Below are 18,368 nucleotides of genomic sequence, written 5' to 3'. Positions count from 1 at the left end.
CCTCCCGAACCACTGGCCCACCTAGCAGGGTTGTTAAAGAGACCACACAGAGCGGACGCAAAGGGGACAGATAGAGGGACGCTTGCCGAAGGTACTATAATGCTCCCTGAGCTCCAGCCTCCACAAGGCCATTTCTGAGTTGCTTGGGGCCACCTTGTGGCCTTGACAGAATCTGCAATTTTAAGTCATGGGGGAACAGGGTGGGGGTATGGACAAGCTAGAGAAGGGGGACAAAGGATGGTGCCAGAACAGATAAGCCCAGAGGGTGCTGGCCCCTCGAGGCAGGCTACCTAGACAAACACATCACTCCTACCCAGGAGAGTCTGATGACACACAGGGACCATCACAGAGACAGGTCATCACAGGTCACGTGGAGAGGCCCAGTCCCTGCACACACAGGTCTCAGCTCTCTTGTGATCAGGTTATAAGCTGATTCCCGTGGCAGGAATAAGACATAGACGAGCTGACCCTATGGACAGACACATCTGTCCCCGAGGGGGGGGAATTCACAATGACTCCAGGGGAGGCGATGGGAGGACAGACAGATTCATCTTGCCCCCAGCCAAATGCCTCCCAGGGGCCCTGGGGTCTCCCTTGGGCCCACACAGGAGGAGCCTGGTGCCTCTCCATCTCTCTGCGTGGGACAGCAGCCATCCCTCTGGAGTCGGGGCTGGCGTGGCAGCGCTGGAAGGAGCGGGAAGGGCTGAGGTGATGCTGCTCCCTCCCTTCCAGGGCCTCATTCCACCGAGCCCCTGGCCAAGTGCTGTAACAGCTGGTCGAGCAGCGGGGAAGGAGAGGGAGGGCCGGCCCAGCCTGCTGTGGAGGGTCCCGGGCCCCCTGCCCAGCCCAGGTCACATTTGGTAACCTCATTACCTCTGCTCTGGCATGAGGGGTGAATGGGCAAGATTTAAGGAACAGACTTCACTGGGTGCTGGGCCCCCTTCTTTTTCTCGTAATAGGGTGGAATTATCCTGAACCTTAGCAAAACAGTGTGGTACGCAGAGCCCGGTTGGAGTCCTGGTTCTGGGCACATCTCTGTGTCTGGAGCTCAGATGCCTCCTCATCTGGGTACCGAGGTAGTTAGACTAGATGGTCTCCACGTTCCTTCCCCGTCCTAAACATCTGAGTCTGAGCGGCCACCTGTCAAGGGCCCCAGCCAAGCAGGAAATTAGCAGATCCCAACAGCAAGGGGCCCGGGAAGGGAAGGCTGGGTCTCTGCGAACCACCTTCCCGGGAGCTGGCCAGCGGCCGGCTTCTCTGGAGCCCTCCTGCCCTGCTCCGTCTCTCGGCAGCCAGATGGCCTCCAGTTGGGACTGTGGGTTGAGGGTGGAGGTAGGGGTGTGCAGCCGCAGAGCTGAAGTGGGTGCAGCTCCCGCACAGAAGGGCCTCGACTGCTCCCCCTTCTGGTGAGCCCCAGCTAGAAACACATTGGGCTGGGCCAGGAGATCCGGCACCCCAGCTCCTGGTGGCACCCCAGCCCCTGGAATCAAAGCCTGTCCTGAGACACAGGAAGCGGATGGGAGAGAGGGAAACAAGGGCTGGGGGAGAAGAGGGGGACAGGAGGGTGGTGTGCACGCGGAGGGGAGCTAGTGAGAACAGAGAGAGCCTCTCGCGGGCGGCAAGAGGCAGAGTGCGGAGGGAAGTGGGAGAAGGCGGCATGGCACGGAGAGCAGAAAACAACACAGAAATAAAGATGTTAGGGGCAGACAGAGGGGGAGAGGACTGATCTTTCCGTGGCCTCGGCCCTCAAGACTTGGCTGGCTTCCTCCCGTGCCCCTCCCCCTCCCCCTCGCCTGCTCCATTGGGCTTCCCTGGCTCCTCTCTGTTCCTGGAACGTGCCAAGCGCCTTCCTGATGCGGGGCCTTGTACATGCTGTTCTCTGCCTGTGAGGCGCTCCTCTCGCCTCCCCTCCTCTGCACCCCACGCAGTCACCGGCCTGGTTAACTCTTCCTCACCCTGTGCATCCCGGCTCAGCTGTCTCTCCTGGGAGCCTTCCCCAGCCTCTGGGGGAGAGCCTGTCCCACCACTGCGTGCTCTCAGACAGGCCGCAGCATCATCGGCAGGGCCAGATGCAACATGAACACGCAGGGTGCCTTGTTCCAAAACTACCCTGAGTTTCGGGCAGGGACTAGCAGAGCATGTAGCCCAGCACGGACGGAGCCCAGGGCCCAAGAGATGGCAGAGGTCACACCCCTATGAACTCGGCTCTCGGGACTTCCTGTGCTGGTCCCTCAGTCCCTCATTACAAATTTCCTTGTGCAATTATTTACTTAAAGTTTGTCTATTCCCACGAGTCTCGGAACTCCCCAAGAGCAAGGCCGGTGTAGAATTTATACACAACTCCTGGCGCAGTGTTCAGGAAACATTCTGGAATGAATGAACGGAAAGGGGTGGAGGAGACGGTGGGACAAGGAGGGAAGAATGGGGAGATGGGCGAAACAGAGAGGGAGAGAAGGAGAAGGCCAGTGGATGGGAACCTGCCAAGGAGGAGGGTAGGGAGCGGCAGGAGGAGCTGGGGAGGGGCGGCGGTGGTACTCACAGCTGGTCGAAGGGCTGTCGGTGCCGTCCAGTTCTGCCCTGGGGAAGCGGTGCCCGGAACGGGCCGAGAGCAGCGCTGACTCGATGGCCCTCTCATGGGCAGTGAGCGTGATGGTAGGGGCCCGGCCCCCAGCCCCAGGGCCGGACAGAGACTTCTGCATGAAAGCCAGCTTGTCCTTGGTCCTCCGTTTCATGTCATCCCATCTGTGCTTAATGTCCTTGACGGAGCGGGGGACCTGGCTCACGGAGGTGATTTTCCGAGCTATGCCTTCCCAAATCTTGTCCCTGTCGGCATGGGACAGCCGCATGGTCTCCCTCCCAAAGAGAACAGCTTCGTGGTGGGTCACCTCGGTGACCAGAATGTCCAGCTCCTCCTTGGAGAACTTGGGCTTCCGCTTACGCTCGGCCAGGGGTGCCACATTCCTTGGGTTGAATATCCCACAAAGCACAATTGGGTAAATGACCGGCAACGTGGGTGGTCCTCCTCCTTCCTAATGCCGGCCCCCAGCTGGGGAGCCAGGAGGCACCTGGGCGCCCTCAGCAGCTCACCACCACCACACCCTCCTCCTGCCGAGAGGTCCTTCCACCACTGCTGAGAAGGCGGGAGGCCACACGGCGCACGCACGTGGTAGGAGCACCGGACTGAGCCCCCCACCTCCGTCTCCAGGCCCTCCGACCCACTGTGCTGGCCTGGGCGGTTTGCTCAGCCTCTCCCAGCCCACTCTCTCCATCCGGAAAGGGAATAACAACCACACCGACCTAGGGGATTCTTCCTAAGGAGGGGCTGGGGGAGCACAAGGCTGTAAAGGAGCTTTAAAGCCCAGAACGGAAACAAAGGATGACTGCTGGGGTGAGGACCAGGCCACTGCCACTGTAAATGGCCTGCAGGAAGAATAATTAAACAGGGGGACTATTCACATGGGCATTCCATGGTGTGTGGCCTTGCTGGTGACGCCCAGACTTAGGGCATGGTCACACAGAGCTTATTCTGTCCAGCGGCTCTCTTCTCCATCCCCGGCCCGAGAGTCCCCACCAAGTCCCCACCTCTGGGTGTGTGCGGGCTCCCCTCCAACTGGAGTGCCGGCGGGCAGCTGCTCCTTTTGGGAGTTGGCTGCTGTGGCTTTTTGGCAGCTTATGGGTAGAGTGTGAGGAGCCCGTGAGCGCCCACAGGAAGGCGAGCTCCAGTTCAAGGGATACCAGGAGAGAGAGACCTTGGCTTTCATGTGCACGGAGCAGCCAGGGGCCTTGGCCAAGGGGGCAGCGTGGCCCTTCCCGCCTTCTGACCTGGCACCTGCTCTGGCCCTGGAACTCAGTCTCTGCAGTGTGGTTCTGGCTACCCTTCGACTAGTGCCCAAAGGTCCACCCAGGACAGGGACCCAGGGCATGGAGGGAGAGCTGGGACCTGATTCACGTCTCTGACTGCTGCCGAAACTTCAGTGGGTGGCCAGGAGCACAGAGGCCCTTCACCTCTCCCTTCCTCCCCAGGTCCCTCCGGAGCACCGCTGCCCCGGAGGTGAGGCAGAGGCAGGAGAGGAGGACCAGGCCTGGGCCCGGGACTCGGACAGGCCTGAGGCTAGAGGCAGGTCTCCCCTGCGAACCCGTTTCTATAAAACAAGGGCGACGGTTCTGGCGTCGCCTCGCAGGGCCGCCAGGAGGACTGCGTGCAGGGGTGTCTCAGTCTCGCCACTGTTGGCATTTGGGGCTGAGAAATTCTTTGTTAGTGGGTGGGGGTGGGGTTGGGGGCGGTGCCCTGGCAGTGTGCAGGTTTATCAGCGCCTTGGCTGCTGCCCAGGAGAACCCAGCAGCATCCGCCCATGGAGACGTGACAGCCAAACATGCCCCGCGAGACTGCCAAATACCCCCAGGGGACAAAGCAGCCCCTGGTGGTGGATCGCTGATTTCATGAACGCACGACACCTGGCAGAGGGCTGCCATCGAGTCAACAACGCTCCCTATGTGGTGTCATTCTCGTTCCGGCCCACTCATTCTTTGGAAAACCTGACTCCGTTCGATCTCCTGCAAGACCCTAGGCTGCGACAGTGCAAGTGACTGGTGTCTGCAATGACAACAAGCTGTGCAAATGGCAGCCGCACACTCAGGGGGAAAGAGGATGAGCTGGCTTTCCCCTCCCTGGAGATACCGCCAGAGGGGCATCTCCATGGCAATGAACCACAGCCCCAGCCCCACCCACTCCTTGAGTCTTTAATGAGATGAGGGCCCTGCAGCTGTGACCACCTTGGTGTCCTTTTGGATCAGAATGGGCCTGGAGCAGAACAGGACAGACCCCATGCCAGCAAGGTAGGGGTGATGGAACCCGCCCGACACGAGGCTCAGGAAACCATGCTTTTGTGCACAAGCAGAAAGAACGCCGGCGCAGAAGTCCGGGTTCCGCCCCTGAATGCATCGCCTTGACCCGCTCTGGACCTCAGTTTACCCCCCGGAGCGTTCACAGCGGCACAGAGAGGTGGTTCTCAACACTAGTGGCGCATCGGAACTACTATGGAGAGCTTTAAAAACACCAGTGCCCTGGGCTCTGCTCCAGCCCACGTAAAACAGAATGTGGGGTGCCACATGATCGCTCACTCAGCTCGGATGACGAATCCCCTTCTCTGGAGCTGTAGTGAAGCCTTGTTCCCAGGCTGAGAGGTCAGAGGTGGGTGCAAAAGTGGAACAGAATCAGCTCTACGGGCCCAAGTGTCTGGAAGTGACAGTTCGGGAAGGCCTGACACCAGACAGGGCTCACTCTCTCCTTCACTTGCGACAGCCAGGGTGCGGCAGCGGGGCACAGGCGCACCGGCCAGGGGCCGTCTGTCAGCCCACCGGACACCTGGCCCCCACTTCTGAGTCTCTGCTCACTGTGCCTTCAAAGAAAAGCCTGGGCCCTTTGAAGGCTCGGTTCAAAGGCCCCCTTCCCACCTTCCATCGGGGCCCTCGGAGCCCACAGTTTGTGCATCCACTCAACAGCTGTTTCAGAGAAAGGAGTTTCCATGGTGGAAGGTGTGAGGCCCGGGAGGGCCGGGAGGGCGAGGCGCCCACATAGGCTCTGACCCCCAGCAGGTGCTCGGTAACCGCGGTCGGTCGGGGAGGAGGAGGCAGTGAGGAGTGTGGACTGCCTTCCCAGAGCCACTTCCAGGGCCTGGCTGAGGCTCTCGGGTGCGGGAGCAAGGGGGCCGATGAAGCCACAGAAAAGGGGACAGGAGACAATGCCACAGCCTGCCTACCTCAAACCAATTTTTCCTCATTGGCTTGGGAAGTCTCAGAGTTTAAATACAGCGAGCCCCTCATTGCCCTCCCTGCAAGCAGTCTCCCAGCTCCCTCCACCCACCCCCACCCCTGTCTCCACGAGTCACAGAACTGCAGGATGCCAACCAGAGGGCCCGATCCACGGTGTGGCTGTGCTCCCCGGGTCCAGCCATCCAAGGCCTGCCCTCCCTCCCAGCCCAGACCCAGACCCCGGTCACCACTCCCAAGTCCCAGACAGAGGCCACCAAAAAGTCAACAAGGCATATCTGACCTGCCACCCCCACCCCCAGATGCCACCAGCATGGCCCTGGCACACGACACAGAACAGCAACACAGAGCCACAAGGGGAGCCTTTGGAGTCCAAGCTCGGCTCAGCTTCCGGGCGACCCCGGCCATTCTCCTGCTCTCCCTGGCTGGTGCTAACGTCTGTCCCAGCCCTGGACCACAGTAAAACCACCCTGGAAAGTGCTCATGCCTGGGCTGCGAGCGCCGTCGGAAACTGAGCGAGATTGTGCCGGAAGCCTCCTTCTCCACGGGGGCCATTTAAACTGCTGTGGCTGCCCTGGGGTGGGTCCTGCACCACACCAGCAGGAGTCTGCCCTGTGAGCGGTGCCACAGTGCTGGGGGAGGGGCAGCCCCTGTGTGGGAATGCTGCCAGGGGCTGGGGGCCTGGGTACTCCAGATACACTGAGAAGGGAGTGGTCTCTAGGGGTCCCTGTAACCCTGGCCACAGGCCTCCTCCGGAGCCCCCTGATGGAAGCCTGGGGAAGCTAGAGGGTCACCTAGAGCTAGACACACCCCAAACCCAGCAAACAGCAGTCCTGGGGCCTTCGGGGGCCCCCCACCACTGGCGACGCCAGAGGCCCGGCATGCTCTCTTGGTCTCTTTCCAGAGTTCAGGCCAGGCTCCAGGGCAACCAGCAGAGAGCAGGACTCACCTCATCCAGTTGGCTTTCGTCTCATCTGACCCATCTATGGACTTGTAGCGGTTGTTCTTGTCCACGATCTGGAAGACAGAGAGAGAGTCTAGAATGGGCCCTACAGGAGGGGGCTCTCATATTATTGGGCTCCTCCCCAAACCAGGGCCCAGGGCCCAGGGCCTGGCCCCACCTGATACCGCACAGAAACTTCCTATTGCCCTCCACTACCGTGCCAGGGCTGTTGCAGGGCTGGAACCGAGCTTGGGCCATCAACAGTGAAACCCAGCCTCTTTCTTTCTTTTCTTTTTTCTCTCTATTTCTCTTCCCCTTCCTTCCTTCCTTCCTTCCTTCCTTCCTTCCTTCCTTCCTTCCTTCCTTCCTTCCTTCCTTCCTTCCTCCCTCCCTCCCTCCCTCCCTCCCTCCATCCCTCCCTCCTTCCCTCCCATCTCTCTCTCTGTCTCTCCCTCCCCCCCCCAACCTGTCTCTCTCTCTCTCTCTCTTTCTCATTTCTGGGAGGCAGAGGCCAGCACTGGGTGACTAGACACACAGACATACATGGTTTGAGATAGATCCTCTCCTCCCAAATCTCTGAATGTTCAGGACCCTCAGGGTTTGGGCTGAGCCCCTTTATCTTCTGTACAACTGTCATTATTTCATCATCACTCTTGAATCAGACCTCAGCTGGTATGGAATTTTAGGCAGATTAAGTTTTATTTTCTTTCAGCGCCTTTGAAGATTGCCAAAAAGGCTGCCATAAGCTCTTCAGCAACCCACTGGTGCTGTTCTGATGTTGTCTAGTGCTGAGCTTTTGTGGATAATCTATGGTCAGTTTCAAGACTTTCTCTTTATTCTCGATCTTCTGTACTTCCACTGTGTGGTTTTGAAGTAGAGATATACTTTAAAAATTTTTCCACATTACTCGATGAGCACATTATTTGATAGGACATATCTCTTTTTCAATTCTGAAAAATTCTCAGCTATTAGGCTTTTGAGTATAGCTTCTTGGTCATTTTCTCTAGTCTCTTCTTGAAGAATTTCTGTTAAATCTATTTGGGAGCAGCTTAATTTATTCTCCATGTCTTTTAAGCACCCTTTCACATTCTTCTCTCTTTCTCTTTCGGGGTAGTGCTCTGGGAAAATTTCTCAGAACTCGCTTCCAACTCACTAATTCTCTTTGACGGTATCCAGTTCAGAGCTTGTCCAGCTAGAGAGGTTCTTCCTTTCTCGGAGTACCTCTCTTTGAGTTCTACCTTTTTACTGAGTACTTTTAATGCAATTAATAATTTTCATAGAATTTTTAACTGGTTCTTTTTCGCATCCATCTTTTCTTAGTTTGCCTTTTTCTTTCATGCTGCCTTCATTCCTTTTCCTGGTCTAGCAGCTTCATTGGAGCGAGACTGACATATCGCGCACCACTTGATAAGTCCTGGCAGACGTGCGCGTCCATTATGACGATCAGGAAAACACACACGTCCGTCATGCGCCAGAGTGTCCCCATGCCCCTGTGATCTCATGTCAGCTGAGTATCTTTTTTGGTGAAGCGTCCGTTCAGATCTTTTGTACATGTTTTCCAGTGTGGATTTTGTCCTTATTGTCGAGTTTTGAGAGTTTTTAAAAATACATTTTGGAACCAATTCCTTTACCATATATATATGACTTACAAATATTTTCTCCAAGCCTTTGGCTTGTTTATTTATTCTCTGAATGATGTCTTTATAAGAACAGAGGTTTTCTTTTTTTTTAAAGATTTTATTTATTTATTTTTAGAGAGGGAAGGGAGGGAGATAGAGAGAGAGAGAGAGAAACATCAATGTTGGTTGCTGGAGGTTGTGGCCTGCAACCCAGGCATGTGCCCTGACTGGGAATCGAACCTGTGACACTTTGGTTCGCAGCCCGCGCTCAATCCACTGAGCTATGCCAGCCAGGGAGAACAGAGGTTTTCAATTTGAACAAACACACAAACAAACAACACCCCCCCCATCTTGATCTTTTTAATGGGCATTCTCCTTCCTTTATTTCTTTGAGGAGCCTCAGGCTCTGACTGCTAATTACCTCTCATTATCTATGACCCCCTGTACCCACTGTAACAAACCCCCTGAATTATAACTGGGCACGTGGCTACCTATAGTAACAGAATACATTTTTTTGCTTCTCCTCTAGCTAAGTTCTGGCCAATAAAATGTAGATGAAAGTGTCGTGTGTCAGCTTTCTGAAAACTTCTTCACAAGACAGCTGCTACGTGCGTGCTGCTACCACCCTGTTGCCCGGGATGCAGATGTGATGGCTGGAGGTCTAACTACCAACTTGGACTATGAGGACAGTCAAAGCATTGAGACAGGATGAGCCAGATCAAGCTTTGCTCCCTGAGGACTGGGTGGGGCGGGGCCACCTCGTGAGAACATATTCCTAAAAGGAAACTGAGTTCCTAGTTTGCTCGAGCCATTGTTATTCTGAATCTCAGTTACTAGCCGTCCAATCTACTCCTGATAGAGACCCTGAACAGCTATTTTCAATTTGTTTTTAGAATACTCTACTCATTTTATTGTAACTAGAGTGAATTTATCTGTCATTGACTTTTGGAGACTATCTTTTTTACATTAATTTTCTTCGTTCGTTTTGGAGATTCGTTCCATTTGAAGGTTCACGTTGAGTCCGAGCCTGTCTGCCCATCTCTCTCTCCCTTGCTTTCGTTTCCAGCAGCCAGTCCGGCTCCACTCTGCGCCTCACACGGGGCACTTCTCCTTCGTCGTCCTCGAGGAGCCGAGATTCCCCGCCGCCCTGCCCGCTCCAGACAGGAACCTCTGTGTTCAGCTCCGTGATCGCTTTGCGTTTCTCTCTCTCTCTCTTCTGGGTCTCTCACTGCAGTGTGCGTGGGGGTTGGCAGAGCGGGCTGGGGCTCAAAGCATGAACTCTTAATCCACCTGGACTGCGGGTCCCCTTGCTCCCCCTGCACACCTTCCTGCCTGTACTCTTACTATGGACATTCACATCCATCCCGAGACTCTCGAGTGGTTCATTATGCACAATGTTCTATTTCAAGTTCCCGATGTGAGTATCTAATGTCCCATATCACACCCTGCCCCCCGCCCCGGATGTCTCATGGGCATCTCAAACTTCCCTCGGGCCTCACCCCTAAGCCTGTACATCTCTCATTTTCCCCATCACAGAATCAGAAACCACCATCCACTCAGGTTTTAAAGAGACAATCATCCCTACCCAAAACCACTGAGTAATATACTTTACATGGGTGAACTCCATGGTATGTGACATACATCTCAATAAAACTGGCTTTTAGAAAAAGAAAGTCACTGCCCCTTCTTCCCTCTCTCAATCCGCACCACCCACCCCATATTTAATCCCTAGCAAGTCCTTCAAATCAGATTTCAAAAACGTTCCTCTCTGGTGCTTCCTGCATCCACCCTGGTCTCAGGCCACCACCATCAGCTCCGCCTAGACACCGTGTCTCCATCTGGCGATCTGAACTAACCTCCCTGATACCAGTCCTTAGCTCTCCACCAGCTCCCCTCAAAGCAGCCAGAAGACTCTTCTATCAGTGCCAATCCCAGCATGTCACGCTCCAGCTCCAGGGGGCAGCCGCTGCACTTACGATGCGACTCGGACTTATGGTCACAGCCTTCAAGACGACCCGGTCACTGGCTACCTCCCCAACTGCCCTTGAGTCTCTCTCTCTCCCCCCTCACTTTTCTACAGCCAAAATGATCCAAGAGTGAATGATTACTCTGGTCCCACAACCTCTTCTCCCCTCTTCTTAAAAAAATAACAATCATGAACTATCTCAAGCACCCAGAAGTTATAGGGAACAATGCCGCTGATAGCCTGGTACCTATTAGCTACAGCCAATGAAAACCACCACCAGCCATGTTTGTCCCAGACCTCCCCTTCCTCTTGCCACAAGAAAATACCAGGGTGTCGTTGAAGACCACTGCTGCCTCCAACTCGTTCTCCTGCTCTCCCTCCCTCCAAGGGTAACCTCCACCCCAAAGCTTGTGGGGAGCCTCCCCATTTTCACTCTGCTAGGACTGTTGTAAAAACAGTGTGCAGAACTGGTTTTGCATGTTTGTAAAGTTCACAGAAATGGTGCCCAGGTGGACCTATCCTTTTGCACACTTTCCCACCGAACTTTGCATGGCTGGTCCCTTACTCTTGGAGTCTTGGTTACCATCACCCTCTCAGAAGAAGCTCGTCCTGGCCTGGGCTTCGAGAAGTTTCTTCCCTGCCGCACCCTGACCCCCACACACCTGCCTCCACTCAGCGTGCTCTCCATGACATTATCCCGTTATGTCTTTTTTGGAGACCTACTTACAAGGTGCATTTTTGTTATCAATGCTGATTATCTACCTGTGGATTGGGTAACTGACTGTCTCCCTCACCAGACCATAAGCTAACGAAGGCCAAGTGCACCGTTCCCAGCACAGCGCATGGCACATGGCACCACATTGGTTGCATGGATGACTTATTGGATAAAGAATCTTTTAAGTAAAAAGCAAGTTAAAGAAAAAATTCAGAGAACGTTACTATTTCAGCAAAGAGGAAATGAGCGGGGTGCTGGAGTGGGCTTATACTAGCTAATGAGAGATGACTGTAAAATTTTCCAAAATTTTGTGAACCAGTTGTTAAACCCAGCCATTATTAAAAATTAAGTTATATAAACTTACAAAGCAATTAAGTCATATTTTTAAAAGGTAATAAGTACTCACAGCTTACCACCTCCCAGTAATTTCCCTACATTTTCCTATTATCTACGTCCTTGAAGGCGTGGGCATCAGCCGCACCTGCGCAGCAGAAACACCGTGTGGCAGCTGCTCCTGGAGCTCTGTTCCCGGCTGCTCATTTGGCGCCTTTATGTTGGTAGCTTGTCATCAGCCACGGCGGGAGCATTTACACCCGGGAAACTGGCACATATAACTGCCCCTCCACCCCACCACCAGGTTATTAAGCATCCCACCATGCCTATGATATTTTTTTAGATTTTTAAAATTTATTGCTAGAGAGAAAGTAAGGGAGGGAGAAAGAGAGGAAGAGAAAAATTGGTGTGAGAGAGAAACGTGGGTCAGTTGCCTCTCGTGCGCCCCCCAACCAGGGACAGAGCCTGCGACCCAGGCCTGCGCCCTGACCAGGAATCCAACCCGGGACCCTGCGCCATGTGGGACGATGCCCGACCCGCCGAGCCACACCGGTCAGGGCTACGCCTCTGTTTATATGTGCGTGGAGAGTCTGGGAGACACATGTCTCTGGAGGGACGGAGCGAGGGAAGGGGGATGAGGCTTTTGCTTTGTTTGTCTATTTATGACACTGCACTGCCGTGAGGTTTAAAACTCTGAGACAAAAAGAGAAAATGTGCAGCTCAGGCGTCTCCTCCCTGGCAGTCTCCCCAGACGATGCCCCAGCCTTCAAGGACCCTGCCCTGGAGTCTCATAGAACCCTGCCCTTTATCACAATCCTAATCACCCTACATCATCATTTTCTGATTATCCCTCTCCTGGGGACAAAAGAGAAGCATGTCTAGACGTGGCGGCCAATAGCAGGAGCACCTAGTGGGGGTTAAGAGCGCTGGGGCCCGAAGAACTGACGAAAATCTCAGCTTCACCATTTATGAGTGAGTGGCCACGGGCAGGTGCCTTCACTGGCCCTGCCTCAGTTTCCTCATCTATGAAATGGAGTAAAACCCAACCCCAGACACTACCGTCACGACTGCTGAGGAAGGCACTCACAAATGACTGCTGTTAGCATTGGGATCGGGGTCGCGATCACCAGTGGAGGGAGGAATGCTAGTTATCACTCATTCTAAGTGACGGGAGGTCTGTGGGCCAACAGTGGGTGGCTGTGGCCAGCCTGTTTTGCAGCTTTAACTGGGCGGAGAGACCTGAGTGGGAGCTGCCCAAGGCTTCTGTGGCTGGGTTCAGATCCAGACGTTAACTGAGGGATGTTTCTTGGCTTGTCTTTCCTGCCAGTCAGGATTTTCTCAGATCAAGCATTCATTCACTCAGCAAATATCACTGAGCGGGCAGCCACAGGCTCTGAGACGTGGAGATCCAGGCAGAGAGTGTCTTTGCTCTCACAAAACTCACAGTCCAGAGGAACACCAAAGAGAGGTCGCCGCGGCAGCCCGTGGGCCCTGCTGTGGTGGGGAATTCTGTGGCATATGGGGACTCTGAGCTGGAGCTCTGTACCTGGGAGCCAGTGGAGGACCTTCTTAGGGGGTGTGGCATCTAAACTGAGGTCCTGAAGTAGAGGAGGGTAAGGGTGTTCTAGGCAAAGGGAGCAGCGACTGGCGGAACCACACAGGGCACGTAGGCCATGTCACATGTGAGCAATGAGCCCAGGCGACCCGAAGTAGAGACCGGGATATGGGCCTCCAGCCCGGGACTGGGATGGCCCTGGCCATCCAGGGACAGATGCTTGGGACCGAGGCCCCAGAAGCTGGTTTCCCAGAGTCCTCCCTTGTGTTATCCCTTGAGGTCAACCCCTCGGCCCCTCTGAGCCTGATATTTCTGGGACCGGCCCAAGCTCTGAGCACCGTGATGTGAGACGGACTTTGACGGCAGTGCTCAGAGCCTGGGCCAGTCAGCTTGGGAACGGGCCCTTGGCCTGGAGGAGAAGAGCCCAGAGGAAGCAGAGCCATCATCAACGGAAGGAAGGACTGCCACACTGGGGAGGCGGGACCCCACCAGCGTGCGCTTAGAAGATGCAGGCATTGGTAGCTGGAGGGCCCTCTGTCAGGGAGGCTGAAGAAAGAGTGAGAATCTGTCCTAAATGACCTCCAAAAGCCTGCCTAAACCAAGACTGTATGTGGAGAGACCCTCAGAAAACAATACGAAAGCATGAGTTTCGGCCCCCTGAGTCGAGCATGGTCCACGTGAACCAGATTGTTGTTTCTGACCATGGTATTAACTAATACAGACCATCAGTAATAACACACGAACAGCTGCCGTGGAGCAACTTCACACGGCCAAGTACTCTGTCCCCTGAATTCTCACAACTCTGTGAAGTAGCTACTATTATCCTCATTATCCAGGTTAGGAAACTGAGGTTCAAGGTTGTTAGATTACTTGCCTAAGGCCACAAGGGAAGTGAGCGTGGAAGCTGGAGTTCAAATTCAAGTCTCTACCCGTACAGTGCGTGCTCTTAAGCACTCAGCGGATTGAGGGATGGTACCCACGCCCTCCCTCCCGTGACCTTGTCAGAATCCAGCAGAAATGTCCTGGAATCCTCGGTGAACTCCCATCTTTTCCTCTGGTTGGAGAAAACGCGCTGTGCGAGCATGCATTTAACAGGGAGGAATATTCTGCTTTGCCAGAGAATGTCCGCCACAACGGAGGATTCGCTGTCGGGTTCCCCTACATGATCACACAACCGGATGCTGCAGAGATTGGACTTTCAAAACCTGACTTGCTTGCAACTTTCCAGGAATCCATCAAATCCATAAAACATCTGCATTTTCAGCCCTACTCCTGGCCTTAGAGCAGAGCGCTTACAACCATGATTTGTGAAGCCATTCACAGTTGACAGAGGGCTTTCGCACAGCACGCACAGCACGTCTCAGATGCTCCTCCCAGAACCGCAGGAGGCAGGCGGCAGCATCGCCTCCGTTCTCCAGCTACTTTCCAGTCCAGCAGACTCAAGAGCAGAGGGATGAAGAGGCTGGCCTGAATTGGAACTTGGACTCTGACCTCTGCTACAACCAGAAACGGAGTGAAGGACACTGAAGCTGGAGGGGTTCTCTGAGATGATTCGGGCTTGGGTTCCTCACCTGGTGTCCACAGACAGGCTTTGGCAAGGGACATGGTCCCTTAAAATGTGCATAACACTTTGTAAATATTGACATATAAGTATAACTTCCTGCATGACTCAGAAATGCTCAAAAACCGTGATCTAACCCTTCCCCTCCCCATTTAACGGATAATGGAATTAGTACTCCGTTTTGTCATTCTAAAACTACCTTTTATCAAATTTCAACAAAGCCCTGGAGGCCCGGTAAATGAGATACATTTGCCTGCAATCGCCAATTCCACATCCAGGTTTCACAGTCTGCAATTTCACTCACAACCCCCCAGCCTCCCTGCAGCCCATGTGAAGCTACTAGAGAGATGATGGAGCTGGCTGTGGTCTGTTCAGCACCTGCTCTTCACCAGGCGTGCAGCCAGCACTAATACCCATGGCTCTCTCTGTTCTGTTCGATTGGCCACCCCATTGTATGGATGTGAAAACTAGAGCTCGGAGAGAGCAAGGGACTCGCTCAAAGACACTCTTCCCGCAGGTGGTAGGCGTGTCTGAACCCAGAGCCCAGTGACCAAGTCAGACAGCTCTTCCCATCCCAAGGCCCTGTGCTCTGCTTGTACAAGGCCCCCAGCCTAGGTAGGACCCAGACCAATCAGTCTTAGAACACACATGGCTTCGCTCTTCATAATCAATCTGGCTGCTGGGGAAGCCGGTGAAATGAGCTCTGGGGCAAGAACGAACCCTGTCTCTTAGTCATGCCATTGCATAAAGGTCTCAGGGCAAGTGTGGGGGAGAGGTCCAGGAGAGTCTGCCCGTCTGGGAGGCAGCAAAAATGCAAATGCACATGCAAATGGGCCTGTGGCTGGAGAGAAATTAGACAGAAATAAATTTTCAGTGTCAGCTATGGATCCGAAGGGTCCTCCCGACTAACACGGCCAAGGGCAGCAGCTGACAGGGCTGGTGTGAAAAGCACTCCATGCGATCTTTCAGCATACAACCTGCACATCCACGGTGGGCGGCTCCTCATCTCTCTCCCTCAAAGGGAAGAATAAGAGGCAGAAGAAAAGCAGGGAAAAAAACCGAAGCTCTCCAAAGCCACTTCACACCCACTAAGACGGCTAGAATCAAAAAGTCGGATAACCACAAAGGTCAGCAAGGACGGGGAGAAACCAGAGCCTCAGCCACTACTGGCAAGCATGTAAAATGGCCCAGCTACCCTGGAAAACAGCCCGGCAGCTCCTCAAACAATTCGACACAGAGTTACCATGTGACCCAGCAATTCCCTTCCAAGGTGCACACCCAGGAGAGAGGAAAGCATATGCCCCTACAGAAACCTGTGCATAGTGTTCATGGCAGCATATTCATTATCACTGAAAAGTGGAAACAGCCCAACTTGTCCAGCCACGGATGAATGAAAACACAAAATGTGGTGTATCCATGCAGTAGAGTATCATTGGGCCATAAAAAATGATACATCCTACAACATGGATGAACCTTGAAAACATTGAGCTAAGTGACAGAAGCCAGTCACGAAAGACTACATCCTGTATGATCTCATTCACAGGAAACATCCAGCACAGAGAAATGCACAGAGAGAGAAAGTAGATTAGTGGGTGGGAGGGCGTGGGGACAAGGAGCTGGGGTGAGAGCTAAAAGACAGCATCTCTCCTCAAGGTGACGAAAATGTTCTAAGATTAGTGGTGACGGTTGCACAACACGCCTCTGTGAATACACTAAAGACCATTGAATCACACACTGTAAATAGGTTAATTGCAGGGTATGCGACTTGTATCTCAGCAAAGCTGTTGAAAATGAACATCTGCCAGAATCCATCAGCAGCGATCAGACAAGGGAAAGGAAACGATCATATACCATCGGCTTGAAAAGTATTCGCTGGAGAAGCAGGAGTCCACATGAGTGGCGAAGACCAAGTTCATTGAGATATTCCTATCTGGGGCTGGAGATAAGGAGCTTGAGATTTGGTTTGACGTCCTGGCCCCATGATTAGCTGTAGAGCCCTGGACAAGTAGCCTGGCCCTGTAAGTCCCAGTTTCCTCATCTGTAAGAGGGGGATGATCAACCTATTCCACAGCACGGTTGTGAGGACGCAGAGTTCAAACATGCAAGTGTTCTAGTGCCCAAGAAATGGCAGCTGTTGTTGCTCTTGTTGTGTTGTTGTCGACATCACACAACAACTGGGGACCCACGGGGGTTTTGAGGTGCCGAGTCAGGCTCCAGGGGTGTGGATCAGAGAAGATGTCTCCTGGAGGAATGTTCAAATACCAGCAAACCCCAAATACCCTATTATTAAAGCTAAGAAGTTTATTCAAAATTAGTGTTTCTCAACCTAGGGTCTTTGGACATATTCTCAAGATCCAAAAGTTTTAAGAATTTTTCAGTTTTAAAAATCAACGTAAGAAAATAACCCCAAGACAGCCACCCGCACGAAAGTATTGTGTTGTGACTGAGTCGGCACCTGGGGTAGACTGATTCTTGGCCCCAGCTCTCGCCCGTCCCTCTCGCCCTTGGCTGGATGACCCTGTCTTACAGGTGGCCTGTAGTACTTCTCTGCTCCTTGACCTTGGGTTCAGCCAGATGATTTGTTTGACCAATAGGAAGTTAACACACGTGATGCAAGCAAAGGCGTGAAATGTGCTTACGCAGATGGGCTTGCCCTCTGGGACCTCTGCCTCCGCCAGGAGAAGCGCTTTCCCAGGGAGCCCTTGGCCTGCAGCCTGGGTCCAGAACAAACACACATGGCGCACGCCTGGCTCCCCCGGGGGAGGAGCTACCGGCCGACGCTGGGGCAGAGCCACCCAGCCACGTCCAGCTAACTCGGCCGAACTACACTCAACCAGCCCTAGGTGGGCAGGAACAGCCGACTGTTGTTCTGCTCCAGGGATCCGCAAACCATGGCCTGCGGGCTCAGTTAAGCCTGCAACCTGTTTCTGTACGGCCCACCCACTAAACATAGTTTGTGCATCACCAGTATTGCAACAGTATTGCATCATGTGAAAATTATATGGAAATCAAATTGCTGTACCCACCAATCAAGTGCTGCTAGAACCTGCCACTCCTACGGCTGCTCGCACACGACAATGGCAGAACCATGTAGTTGGGACCATGCACTGCATGGCCCACAAAGCCTAGAAGCTTTACCGTCTGGCCCTTTACACAAAAAGTTTGCTGACCCACGTTCTGTAACACTGACTTTGGAGGTAGCTTGTTACGTAGCATGCATCACACAGCACCTCACCAGTTATTACTACTTAACATGAGCCCCCGAAGAAAGAATAAGATGCAAGCTTAACACGTATATGATGCATTCATGCAAAGGAAAGACCAAGAAACATCACGACAGCTGCGCTAACAAATGATTTCCCGCTGTTTCAAACGGAGACAAACAAAGAAAAGAAAGTCGTCTCACGGCGCACAAGAGCCCGGGCATGCCGAGGGCCAAAGAATCGTCTCGGTCGTCACTACCACGTTCACCTCATAAACAGCTCCTTGGATCCGAAATGTTTGACTGCCTGTGTTCATTTGAATTCTGTTGGTTTGGGGAGCTCTTGTTCATTTTATATCTGGACATCTGTCTTGGTTCTGTAGTTGTTTAAAAGCTGTAAGAAGTGTTTTTATCTAGCTTTCTGTCTATGCCTCTTGAAGGGACACTAAAGTCGCGGAACACGGCGCGGGGGAGAGGGGCACTGCTGTGCAAGCGCTCGGGGCAGGAATGAAGAGGGTCGAGTGAGAGCCTGGTTCGGGGGGACACACCGGACAGCTCAGAAGAGCTTTTCATGTTGCACTCTGGTTCCTGTAGGAGGATTTTGAGAATTACAGACTCGGTTCCAGCCAGGACTCGTTTGCTAGCACATGATATTTTCGGGAGGATCTTGGGCTTTGTTTGTGATCCAAAAACCAAGCTACCAGC

General features: G+C 53.6%; 1 protein-coding gene across 6 annotated transcripts in view; it reads right to left on the bottom strand.

The window, feature by feature from the left end:
- PRDM11 (PR/SET domain 11) overlaps positions 1–18,368 on the bottom strand; it is an 81,627-nt gene that overhangs the window by 17,694 nt on the left and 45,565 nt on the right. For 5 of the 6 annotated variants that reach the window (XM_045825606.1, XM_045825603.1, XM_045825607.1 and 2 more), the window contains exon 5: positions 6,719–6,786. In XM_045825606.1, coding sequence (XP_045681562.1) covers positions 6,719–6,786 — 68 coding nt within the window. Of the gene's footprint in view, positions 1–2,539; positions 2,962–6,718; positions 6,787–18,368 lie in introns of all 6 variants that reach the window. The other variant, XM_045825608.1, reaches the window with a different exon arrangement.

Source organism: Phyllostomus hastatus, unplaced genomic scaffold (genome assembly GCF_019186645.2).
Source record: "Phyllostomus hastatus isolate PE091 unplaced genomic scaffold, TTU_PhHast_1.1 phas_scaffold_585, whole genome shotgun sequence".
Lineage (NCBI taxonomy): Eukaryota > Metazoa > Chordata > Mammalia > Chiroptera > Phyllostomidae > Phyllostomus > Phyllostomus hastatus.
The sequence above is the reverse complement of the archived record's forward strand: the minus strand, read 5'-3'. Positions and strand labels throughout refer to the sequence as shown.